At 40.9% G+C, this 12,589-nt stretch overlaps 1 protein-coding gene across 1 annotated transcript in view; it reads right to left on the bottom strand.

Annotated features, from left to right (window-relative positions):
- Positions 1-12,589, bottom strand: part of FREM3 (FRAS1 related extracellular matrix 3) — a 117,967-nt gene that overhangs the window by 28,617 nt on the left and 76,761 nt on the right. Inside the window, 1 exon segment of the mRNA XM_049852823.1 lies at positions 3,834-4,085. Coding sequence (XP_049708780.1) covers positions 3,834-4,085 — 252 coding nt within the window.

Below are 12,589 nucleotides of genomic sequence, written 5' to 3'. Positions count from 1 at the left end.
AAACCCAAGAGCGCAACCAAAATTATTTAGGAAGCTATCGAAAGAACAAGTAGAAGCCAAAACCTGTGATCCCTCCTCCTTTTTCATTAGGTGATAATTCTTCAGTGTGACTTCATGAATCCATTATACATGGATGACCCTATGTATAGATTCTGGCATTAAATTTTAAGCTTAGCATAGTGCTTGATCCTCAATAAATGTTATAGAATATGAATGCAAATTCCCTGGACCCAGCAATTAACAGTGACTTGCTGGAAAAAGCACGAAGCATGTTGGATGGTTTACACTGAACTAAGAATTTTCTACCTTTATTTCCATAGAAGATTTTTTTCCCCTGTTAAAAAGGCATTATGATTACAGAGTCTTGAAGGTGGTCTAATTAAAGGTCAGTTCAGATATGATAGAGGGGGGCAGAAAGACTTTAATTGATTTTGTAGTCTTATACCAAGTACACTGCTTGCCATTATGAATATTTGTTGAATGACTTAATCACTCGTTAAGAACCTACTAAAACCATCTCCAACAGTATTGACAATGGACACCTGGATTATATACTGGATTTTGTGTTAATTTTCTTGCTTTCTTTGGTCTTTTTTTTGTTTTCTTTTTGTACTTGCCATTGGAGATGTCCCCAATTTTTCTGTCCTGAACATAGGAAGATTTAAAATTGCTGGGGTTTTAAAGTAAAAATTAAGTGGGGATATAGGATGGCGTAGGAAAATCAAGTAAAAAATGTTTCTTCAAGAAATGGATAGTAAGACTTTCACTTATTTTTGTATGTTTCTGCACATAGTTACTCATACAGGTTAGTTAAAATTAGTCCATCTCATGAACTTTGTTGATCATATAATGCTGTGGTGCTAACAAAATTCATCTCAGGTGTTTTTGACTTTCACTATTTGAATTCGATTGTCTCAGTGGCCACCATGATTTATGTAGCTTTATTATTTGATATTTAAGTAACAGAGTCAAAGAGAGAGAAAAATGTATCCCAAGTGGTTTATCAAGATATGCACAAATGGTGGGAAGGTTAAGCACTTGGCTGCTACGTGAAGGTTGGTGACTTGAACCCACCCAGTGGCTCTGCTGGAGAAAGATCTGGCAACCTGCTTCCATAAAGATTACAACCAAGAAAACTGTATGGGGCAGTTCTGCTCTGTAACATGGGGTCACTATGAGTTGGAATGGACTCGATCATACCCCCAAACGAGTAAGAGGTGAGACTCTGGGTTGTGCAAACAATTAAAACACTATGCTGCTAATTGAGAGGTTAGAAGTTTGAGAACACCTAGAGGCAGGTTGGAAGAAAGGCCTGGCCACCTACTCCCAAAAAATCAGTGAAAGCCCTATGGAGCACAGTTATACTCTCACACACGTGGGATTGCCATGGCTTGGAGCTGACTTGAAAGAAACTGTTTTTTAAGTACAAGATGGATGCTGTAACCTAATCTAAACCATAGCCCTGAGATTAAAAGAAAACAACCCACCAAATAAACAAAAACCTCAATCTTTCAGCTAGGCTTCAAAAGCCACAGAATGCCAACAGTATCATTTTTTTCTTTCAGAGTGTCCTAATTCCTTTATTTACTCTTCATATTTATCCGATAGACTTGACCATGCTATGACCTATCAGAAGTCTCAAATATAATTACGTTTCAATTTACTCAGATTCTCCTCTTCTCTTGGGAAAACAAAAGATATTTGTATACACTGGTCTCACCCCTTTGGGAGCAAGGAAGAGTGAAGAAAACTAAAGACTTAGGGGAAAGATTAGTCCAAAGGGCTAGTGGACCACATCTACCACAGCCTCCACCAGACTGAGTTCAGTACAATTAGATGGTGCCTGGCTACCACTGACTGCTCTGACAGGGATCACAATAGAGGGTCCCAGATAGAGCTGGAGAAAAATGTAGAACAAAATTCTAACTCAAAAAGAAAGACCAGACTTCCTGGCCTGACAGAGACAGGAGAAACCCTGAGAGTATCGACCCCGGACACCCTTTCAGCTCGGTAATGAGGCCACTCCTGAGGTTCACCCTTCAGCCAAAGATTGAACAGGCCTGTGGAACAAGACTAAAGGGGCACACCAGCCCTGGGGCAGGGACTGGAAGGTAGGAGGGAACAGGATTGCTGGTAATAGGGAACCGAGGGTTGAGAAGGGAGAGTGTTGACATGTCATGGGGTTGTTAACCAATGTCATACAACGATGTGTGTACTGTTTGTTGAGAAACTAGTTTGTTCTGTAAACCTTCATCTAAAGTTCAATAACCCCCCCAAAAAGATAATTTCTATATAAAACAGTGTGAGCAATATTTCTCTTTCTAAAACAAAGAATTTCTTTCCAATAAAACTAGACAATAAATGCTACTATTCCCGGTAAGCACTCCTTGGCATCATCTTTTTGGCTTAACAGGAAATATAAGACCAATTCCATATTTCCAGAAAGCAGTATATTGGAAATAGATATTACTTTAAGAAAAACAATCACTATTTTAATTCTAATTCAGAACTCTTTGAAGAAAAAACTACACTATGAGGTAAGCATAGGCCTCAGGGTCTATACTTATTTTTAGCTTTTGATACTTAAAAAAATGTGTTTTGTAACTGAACTTAGCCCTTGACAATTTTTTTTTTTTTTTTTTAATCTCAGTAAAGCTTGCCTATTGTGCAGTTTTGAGATTTGGTTCACAGGGCACAATATTGCTAAAAAGCCAGTTAGGACACCAAACATAAAAATAAAACCAACCCACCTTTAATCCCACTCAAATTTTCTCTTGTTCTACGCTTGCTCTAAAGACATCATTTCACCCAGACCAACCTAGTAAAAAAAAAAAAAACCTAGTACATGAGAAATTTGCCTTACCAACTGGGGAGTGTATATACTCTCCAATCTCTACTCGATCTGTATTTATCTCTTGGCACAGCTTTCAGTTGAATGGAAGCTCTGTGCTGTATCCATAAAGCAGTCACACTAATTTTGGGTCTGTAGTAGCAGCCTTTTTTTAGTAGCAGCCCAATGTAATCTTGCCTAGACCTAACACAGCAACTCACAGCCACCCAAACTGTGACAGAGGCATGGTTGAGAAACGAAACAGTCAATCTAATGTGAAGCTTGTAATAAAATAGTCTCATCCTGGCCCTGCCTTTATCAAGATTTTCTCTTAAAAGTGCTCTTATGGAAAGGGCAAAAAGCCTTGGTGGCACAGAGGTTAAGCACTCAGCTACTAACCAAAAGGTCGGGGGCTTGAACCTACCAGCTGCTTTGTGTGAGAAAGATGTGGCAGACTGTTCCTTGAAGTTTACAGGTTTGGAGGCCCCATAGGGCAGTTCTACTCTGTCCTATTAAGGGTGCTATGAGTCAGAATTGACTCCACAGAACCGGTACTTATTGAAGGGTTTCTGTGGGACCATTCTAGTTGGGTAATCAGGTCCTCTTCTTGGTTTCCTTATAAGTTTTTTTTTTTTTTTTAAATTGTGGTAAAAATACATTTGATGTTTCAATAATCTTCACATGTGCAGATCAGTGACATTATATTCATCACTTGTTCAGCCATCACCTTATCTGTTCCCAAGCCTCGTAAATCTTAGGTGTACATCCTTGAGCTGTTTTCTTGTTTATTTTAATAAAGTCATGGGCAAATATTTTCATTTTCCTGTGCTACTATTTTGCCCTTGTTGTTGGTGATGCCTATGTCTTTGAAAGCCTTTGGAGAAAAACGAGTAGCAAACATTTCTTTAAAAGATAATTTAAGCTGGATTTGCCTTTCAGCTGCTGGGGGAAATTGTGACAACGCAACGATTGCTAAGAGTTTGGAAGCAGGAAATGGACTTACCATCCTCACAATCCACCACTATAATCACATTGGTCGTGGGGAATTTGGCTCCAACTCACCCTCCCACTGGCAGGCTCAGCAAGATGCTGAAGTATTCCTCATCTTCATTAAGGGAGTCATCAATGACCACGACCCGGCAGGTCTTCTTAGCCTCATCCTTGTCAAAGCGGAGGATGCTGCTGTACCCTTCTGGACGTGAGATGTAGTCAGAGAAAGGCAAGACTGTGGAGGGAACTGTGCCTTTGGCTGAACCTACATGAATATGAGAAAGAACAGTGAAGATGAGAACCAAACATAATTCCAAAGAGGTACCTGTTCCCTCCTAGATAATAGATATCTCAATTATAAGGTACACTCATCTGTAACTTATAGCCACCAATATTAATATTGCAATGAGAAGGCTTTCAGAAAAGACTCCGGTATTTTTACATGATCGAGATTTATTTATCTTTAAATAGGGTATACGCTGAATCATGGGAGTGCTGGTTCAGTGGTAGACTTCTCGCCTTTCATGGGGGAGACCTGGGTTCGATTCCTGGCCAATATACCTCAAGCACAGCCACCACCCATCTGCCACTGGAGGTTTATGTGTTGCTATGATACTGAACAGGTTTCAGTGGATCTTGCAGACTAAGATAGACTAAGATGAAAGGCCTGGCGATCTACTTATGAAAAAATCAGCCAGTGGAAATCCGTGGATTACCATGGTCGGATCCTGTTGTGTGTGGCGTCTCCATGAATCAGAGGGCTGGCTCCACAGCAGCTAACAGCAACAATATTGAATAAAGTTTGTTGAGGTTTGGGGCCACATGAGCCAAAGGATCAAATGATTCTAGGGCTGATTCTAAATGTTATAAATGGAAAAACTGTGGTCCAGAGATTCTACAGCATAATGATAACCGTATAGATTTTTATTCCTCTGCAAAAGTTGACTTGTATTGCCTTAAAATCCACCCCTTTCCTCCATCAGCAGCCCCTGACAAACTCTGCCTTCTGTCACTATAGATTTAGCCTTTTTGAGAATTTCCTGTTTTCAGTGGAATCATACAGTAAGCAATCTTTTGTATCTGGTTTCTTTCACTTAGCATAGTGCTTTTGAGATTCATTCCCCAGCAGATATACAGAAAAGAAACCACTAAAGAAAGTACTTCAGGAAGGGTTAAAAATGATGCCGAAAAACCCTCTGAGATGCAAGGCATAACTAAACACACCAAGTAATTTTTAAGAAGGAAAGAAAGGAGAAAGTCATTCACCTAAATGTGCTTGGAGTCCTCTCAGAATACTATTTTATACCTTCTTCAGAGAGAACGTCCATCCTGAAAAATGGGGCTGGGTCCATGGTTTGTGGTTTACCGCACAGTCCCTTTCAACCGGAAAAAGTTAATCAATTTAAAACCTCAACATATTTGACTTGGGGCTGACCAAAAACCGCAGGATGATTCAATGCTATTCTTGTCCATTTGATTTCAGATTTTGTGGTTTGCTCCTCATTGGCTGTGCCTTCCAATAAGAGCAGCTTCCTGCCAAGAGAGTGACTCACGAGAAGGAAAAGAGGAACGGTATCTATCTTGCAAATAAAACAAGGCCAATTATATGAAGAAAACAGCATCAGGATTGGAGGAAGACTCATTAACAACCTGCAATATGTAGCTGACACAACTTTGCTTGCCAAAAGTGAAGACCACTTGAAACACTTACTGAAGAAGGTCAAAGACTACAGCCTTCAACATGGGTTAGGCCTGAATATGAAGAAAACAAAAATCCCAACTACTGGTCTCATAAACAAAATCATGATAAATGATGAAGAAAGTGAAGTTGTCAACTATCTCATTCTACTCGGATCAATGATCAATGTCCATGGAAGCAGCAGTTTAGAAATCCAAGGACTTATTGCATTGAGACAATCTGTTGCAAGAGAATTCTTTAAAGGTTAAAAAGCAAAGATGTCACTTTGATGACTAAGTTGTGCCTGACCCAAGCCATGGTATTTTCAATTGCCTCATATGTATGTGAAAACTGGACAGTGAAAAAGGAAGATGGAAGAATTAATGTATTTGAATTGTGGTGCTAGTGAAGAATATTGAATATACTGTGGACTGCCAAAAGAACAAACAAATATGTTTTGGAGGAAGGACAGCCAGAGTACACCTTAGAAGTGAGGATAGTGAGACTTCCTTTTACCTTCTTTGAACATTTCATCAAGCAGACCAATCCCTGGAAAAGAACATAATTCTTGGTAAAGCAGAGTGTCAATGAAAATGAGGGACACCTTCCATGAGATTGATTGACATGGTGCCTGAAACAATAGGGTTAAACATACCAAAGACTGCGAGGATGGCATAAGATGGAGAAATGTTTTGTTCTGTTATACTTAGGGTGGCTACAAGTTGAAGCCTACTCAGGGGTAACTAACAACAACAACTGTCTAATTTGTAAGTCTTTACACAAAATGGACCCCTGGTTGTGCAGTGGTTAAGTTCTTGGTTGCTAACCAAAAGGTCAGCAGTTTGAATCCACCAGCCGCTCCCTGGAAACACTATGGGGCAGTTCTACTCTGTCCTACAGGGTCGCTATGAGTCGGAGTTGACTCGATGGCAATAGGCTTTTTTTTTATATATATACACAAACTATCTTTGAGTTTAAAAGATTTTACTGCTGTTGTTGGGCATGGTTGAGTCAATTTCAACTCATAGCAACTGTATGTGACAGAGTAGAACTGCCCCATATGGTTTTCTTGGCTGTAATATTTATGGAAGCAGATCACTAGATCTTTCTTCACGGAGCTTCTGGGTGGATTTGAACCTTCTGATTAGCAGCCAAGCATTGATTTTGCCCCCTGAGGAGCGTTTGGGAATATGACATTTTTGGTTGTCACAGCTGGAGGAGAGGGAGTGCTATTGGTGTCTTGTAGATAGAGGCCAGGTTTGCTGTTAAATATCTTACAATGCACAGGACAGCTCCCACTCCCCCAACAAAGAATTATTCAATCTAAATGTCTAAAATATCAGAAGTACCAAAGGACAGAGGATTTGATAGTATCCAGATCATTTGTTTTGAAATATGCAAAACCAACTACAGGGACAAGCCCCTGGAGCACATTTTCAAGGCCTCCATGTTTGTGTTTGGCTATATGACCAGAGATGGACAGCCCTATAGTCTGTTCTTTAACTAAGAATCCTCTTTTGAAGGCATCAGATGCTGCCAACTTCATGTAATTTCAACACCTCTTAAGTTTAACCTGATTTTACTCTGGGAAATGAGTGAAGAAGAGGAGAAATAAGAAGGTGAAGTACTCTTGGGGTTCCCTTTGTCAACTAATCTGCCAAGCCCTCTCACTTCCAAGCTCACATCCAAGCTCTAGTTCAAGTCTTATATTATGGAGTGCCTGGGAACTCTGGGGCTGTGGCTGTAGCTGGACAGAGCAGCTTTGGAGAAAGTGCATTCATTTTCTGCTCTGGGCTTCCAGCCGGGCTTCTTCTGGTACCAGCAACATTTGCTCCGTTCACAACCAGAGTGTCTGGGGGACAATGATGTGAGGGTGTCCCAGTTGTGAATGGGAGAATTGAGATGGTAAACAGTCCAATTGGAAAGATCATCTTTACTTTGTAATTGCTAAATTGGAAGGGGCCATGAAGTATCATCCAATGCCTCACCATCTGGAAAGAGCTACACTGAAGAAAGATAAGCAGAATGAACTGGGAAAATTCAGATTGTCTGGTAGTGAGCTAACTATGACGGGGGGGGGGTCTTCTTCCCCAGAGGGAGGGGCTACATCCAAATTTAGCTTCCCAAGGACTGGAACTTCGCTTTTTCTGCAACCTGGATCTAACTTCCCATAAGGTTTCCAGATGCTAGAGCTGGCATTCTCAGACAACTAATTCCCTGCATTGCTGATGTAAAACTCAGACTGCTTCGTACCTGAGTCCAGACTCTTGATTCCCCGTATAAAATGTTATTCTCATGCTTCCAGAAAAGAGAAAGAGAGAGAGGGAGAGATGGAAAGGGCAGGATCCTCTCCTGGGCCATGAAGCCAGGTGTGTATAGTAGCACCCTGACCCTTGCATCCCTCTTTGTGGGATTATGACAGCTAGGACTCATTGGTTTTCTTATACTTGTATTGTGTACATTGCAGCATTTGCTCTCACCTACTCCCCACATATCCTTAAATATCTCAGAAGATAAAACTTCAATTTGGTTAAACATTTCTGGAAACTTTTTAAAATGAACAATTACTTCTTTCCATGAATAAAATAAACACAAGCTATATAAACAGGTGAATACAAAACAAACTAATGCTTTGTATGAAATACTAAACTAATACTGAACACGAAACCCCAGCCAAACCCATTGAGTCGAATCAGACTCATAGTGACCCTAAAGGACAGAGTAGAATTGTCCCACAGGGTTTCCAAGCCTGTAAATCTTTACATAAGCAGGCTGCCACGTCTTTCTCCCATAGGGCAGGTAGTGGGTTCAAACCACCAACCTTTTGGTTAGCAGCCAAGCACTTAGCCACTGTACCACCAGGGTTCCTTATGAATACTGAACAAATACTAAATAAAAAAATCAAAACCAAACTCATTGCCATCAAGTCAATTCCAACTCATAGTGACCCTATAGGACAGAGTAGGGCTGCCTTATAAGGTTTCCAAGGAGTGGCAGGTAGATTCAAACTGCTGACCTTTTAGTTAGCAGGCAGACACTTAAACCATTGTGCCACCGGGGCTCCATTAAACAAATACTAAATATTAAACTAAACTAGATGCTGAACGTGGTTACAGGTAGTAGGCAACTACCTTTATGCTGTGCTTAATGGGAATCTCAAAGATCTACCTTTCAAGTTTCAATATGCATTGGCATTGCCTGTCCTTCCTACCTGACCTGCGATGTCCATCATCAGTAACATTTCCAGTTAGACGATGAAGTGGGGACATTGTAGTCAGAAAACCTTTGTCCGGAGATGAAGAAGACTTGGAGGATTAAAAGCTGGAGGACTAAAAGCTGGGGGACTAAGCTCTTCCTCATCTCAGCAAGTTTGAACAAAGATTTTTTTTCTATTACATAATTATTTATGAGTTAGAGAATATGTCCTTGAGGAGGTGGAATAAGAGAGAGCTAAATTTTGACTGTACAGAAGTGGGAAGGTCAGTAAGAATGGGACCTTGCTGTGGGGTGTGAGGACACATGGGCCAGTGGTTGGGGGTTTCGAGGTTGTAAAGTGGGGAGGGAGGAGTTTAGCATATATAAACTATATATGTTCAACCATTTCAGGGGGTGGCATATGATCAGGAACCAATGGTAGCGAAGGAAGTAGTCCAAGCTGCACTGAAGTCATTGGCAAAAACACAAGGCTCAAGGAATTGGTGAAATACCAATTGAGATGTTTCAACAAACTTTTACAAGGCTGAAAGTGCTCACTCATCTATGCCAAGAAATTTGGAAGACAGCTACCTGGCCAATCAACTGGAAGAGAGAATTTTTGTGTCCATTCCAAAGAAAGGTGATCCAACAGAATGTGGAAATTATCGAACAATATTAATCACATGTAAGTAAAATTTTGCTGAAGATCATTCAAAAGCAGCTATAGCAGTACACCAACAGGGAAATGCCAGAAATTCAAACCAAATTCAGAAGAGGATGTGTAATGAGGGATATCACTGATGATATTGGATGGATCCTGGCTGAAAGCAGAGAATAAGAAAAATGTTCTCCTGTGTGTTATTGACTATGTAAAGGCATTCAACTGTGTGGATCATAATGAGGTACGAATAACACTGTGAAGAAAGGGAATTCCAGAACACTTAATTGTGCTTATGTGGAACCTGTACATAGACCAAGAGGCAGTCATTCAAACAGATTAATGGAATAATGAGTGGCTTAAAATCAGAAAAGGTCTGCGTCAGGGTTGTATCCTCCACCATCCTTATTCAATCTGTATGCTGAACAAATAATCCGAGAAGACAGAATATATGAACAAGAATTGGTCATCAGGATTGGAGGAAGACTCATTAACAACCTGCAATATGCAGATAACACAACTTTGCTTGCCAAAAGCCAGGAGGACTTGAAGCACTTACTGATGAAAGGCTACAGCCTTCAGTATGAATTACACCTTAACATAAAGAAAACAAGAATCCTCACAACTGGACCAATAAGTATCATCATGATAAACGGAGTATTATGGATTGAATTGTGTCCCCCCAAAATGTGTGTCAATTTGGCTAGGCCGTGACTCCCAGTATTGTGTGATTATCCACCATTTTGTCATCTGATATGATTTTCCTATGTGTTATAAATTCTACGTTTAAGATGTTAAACAGGCAGGATTAGACGCAGTTATGTTAATGAGGCAGGACTCAATCTACAAGATCAGATTGCATGTTGAGTCAATCTCTTTTGAGATATAAAAGAGAGAAGAAGCAGAGAGACACGGGGACCTCATACTACTGAGAAAGTAGTACCTGGAGCAGAGGGTATACTAGATGCTCCTAGACCAGAGGAAGATTGATAACAAGGACCTTCCCCCAGAGCCAACAGAGTGAGAAAGCCTTCCCGTGGAGCTGGCACCCTGAATTCGGACTTCTAGCCTCTTGGACTGTGAGAAAATAAATTTCTTTTTGTTAAAGCCTCCACTTGTGGTATTTCTGTTACAGCAGCACTAGGTGACTAAGACACGGAGCAAAGATTGAAGTTGTTAAGGGTTTCATTTTACTTGGATTCATAATCAATGCCCATGGAAGCAGCAGTCAAGAAAACAAATGACATATTCCTCTGGGCAGATCTGCTGCAAAAGACCTTATTAAAATCTTAAAAAGCAAAGACATCACTTTGAGGACTAAGGTGAGCCTGACCCAAACCATAATATTTCCACTTGCCTCAAATGCATGCATAAGCTTGACAATGAATAAAGGAAGACTGAAGAAGAACTGATACCATTGAATTGCGGTGTTGGTGCTAGAAGAACGAACGAACCTGTCTTGAAAGAAGTACAGACTGAAGGCTGTTTAGAAGTGAGGATGGTGAGACCTCGTCTCATGTGCTTTGGACATGTTATCAGGAGGGACCAGTCCCTGGAGAAGGACACTGTGCTTGGTAAAGTAGAGGGTTAGCTAAAAAGAGTAAGACCCTCAATAAGATGGATTGACACAGTGGTTTCAACAGTGGGCTCAAGCATGACAAAGATTGTGAAGACAGCGCAGGGCTGAGCAGTGTTTCGCTCTGTTGTACATAGGGTTGCTGTGAGTCATAACAGACTTGATGGTACTTAACAACAACACATATATTTTCCAATGTTGCCTAGGGCCAGTGCTGACTATTAAAAATAAAGATCTCTTATTTATCGTTGTACCAATGTATATAAACGATTTTCATATAAAATGTCTCATTTGACTCTTACAAAATTTCTGAGGTAGTCTTGACCGATATATATTTAATAATTTTTCTTATGCTTTAAGTGAAAGTTTACGAATCAAGCCAGTCTCTCACACAAAAACTCATATACACCTTGCTACATACTCCCAATTACTCTCCCCCTAACGAGACAGCCCGCTCTCTCCCTCCACTCTCTCTTTTCGTGTCCATTTCGTCAGCTTCTAACCCCCTCCACCCTCTCATCTCCCCTCCAGGCAGGAGATACCAACATAGTCTCAAGTATCCACCTGATCCAAGAAGCTCACTCCTCACCAGCATCCCTCTCCAACCCATTGTCCAGTCCAATCCACGTCTGAAGAGTTGGCTTTGGGAATGGTTCCTGTCCTGGGCCGATAGAAGGTCTGGGGGCCCTGACCACTGGGGTCCTTCCAGTCTCAGTCAGACCATTAAGTCTGGTCTTACGAGAATTTGGGGTCTGCATCCCACTGCTCTCCTGTTCCCTCAGGGGCTCTCTGTTGTGTTCCCTGTCAGGGTAGTCATCGGTTGTAGCCGGGCACCATCTAGTTCTTCCGGTCTCAGGATGATGTAGACTCTGGTTCATGTGGCCCTTTCTGTCTCTTGGGCTCGTAATCACCTTGTGTCCTTGGTGTTCTTCATTCTCCTTTGATCCAGGTGGGTTGAGACCTATTGATGCATCTTAGATGGCTGCTTGCTAGTGTTTAAGGCCCCAGATGCCACTCTTCAAAGTGGGATGCAGAATGTTTTCTTAATAGGTTTTATTTTGCCAATCGACTTAGATGTCCCCTGAAACCATGGTCCCCAGACCCCTGCCCCTGCTGCACTGGCCTTCGAAGCATTCAGTTTATTTGGGAAACTTCTTTGCTTTTGGTATAGTCCAGTTGTGCCGACCAACCCTGTATTGTGTGCTGTCTTTCCCTTCACCTAAAGTAGTTCTTATCTATTATCTAATTAGTGAGTGCCCTTCTCTCGCCCTCCCTCCCTCTTGTAACCACAAAAGAATGTTTTCTTCTCAGTTTAAACTATTCCTCAAGTTCTTATAATAGTGATCTTACACAATATTTGTCCTTTTGCAACTGATTAATTTCACTCAGCATAATGCCTTCCAGGTTTCTCCATGTTATGAAATGTTTCACAGATTCCTCACTGTTCTTAATGGATGCGTAGTATTCCATTGTGTGAATATACCATAATTTAGTCATCCATTCATCCATTGATGGGCACCTTGGCTGTTTCCATCTTTTTGCTATTATAAACAGTGCTGCAGTGAACATGGGTGTGCATATATCTGTTCATGTAAAGGCTCTTATTTCTCTAGGATATATTCCAAGGAGTGAGATTGTTAGATCTTATGGTAGTTCTATTTC

This window comes from Elephas maximus, chromosome 13 (assembly GCF_024166365.1).
Source record: "Elephas maximus indicus isolate mEleMax1 chromosome 13, mEleMax1 primary haplotype, whole genome shotgun sequence".
In the NCBI taxonomy this organism is placed as follows: Eukaryota; Metazoa; Chordata; class Mammalia; order Proboscidea; family Elephantidae; genus Elephas; species Elephas maximus.
This window is presented reverse-complemented; position numbering and strand designations above follow the sequence as displayed.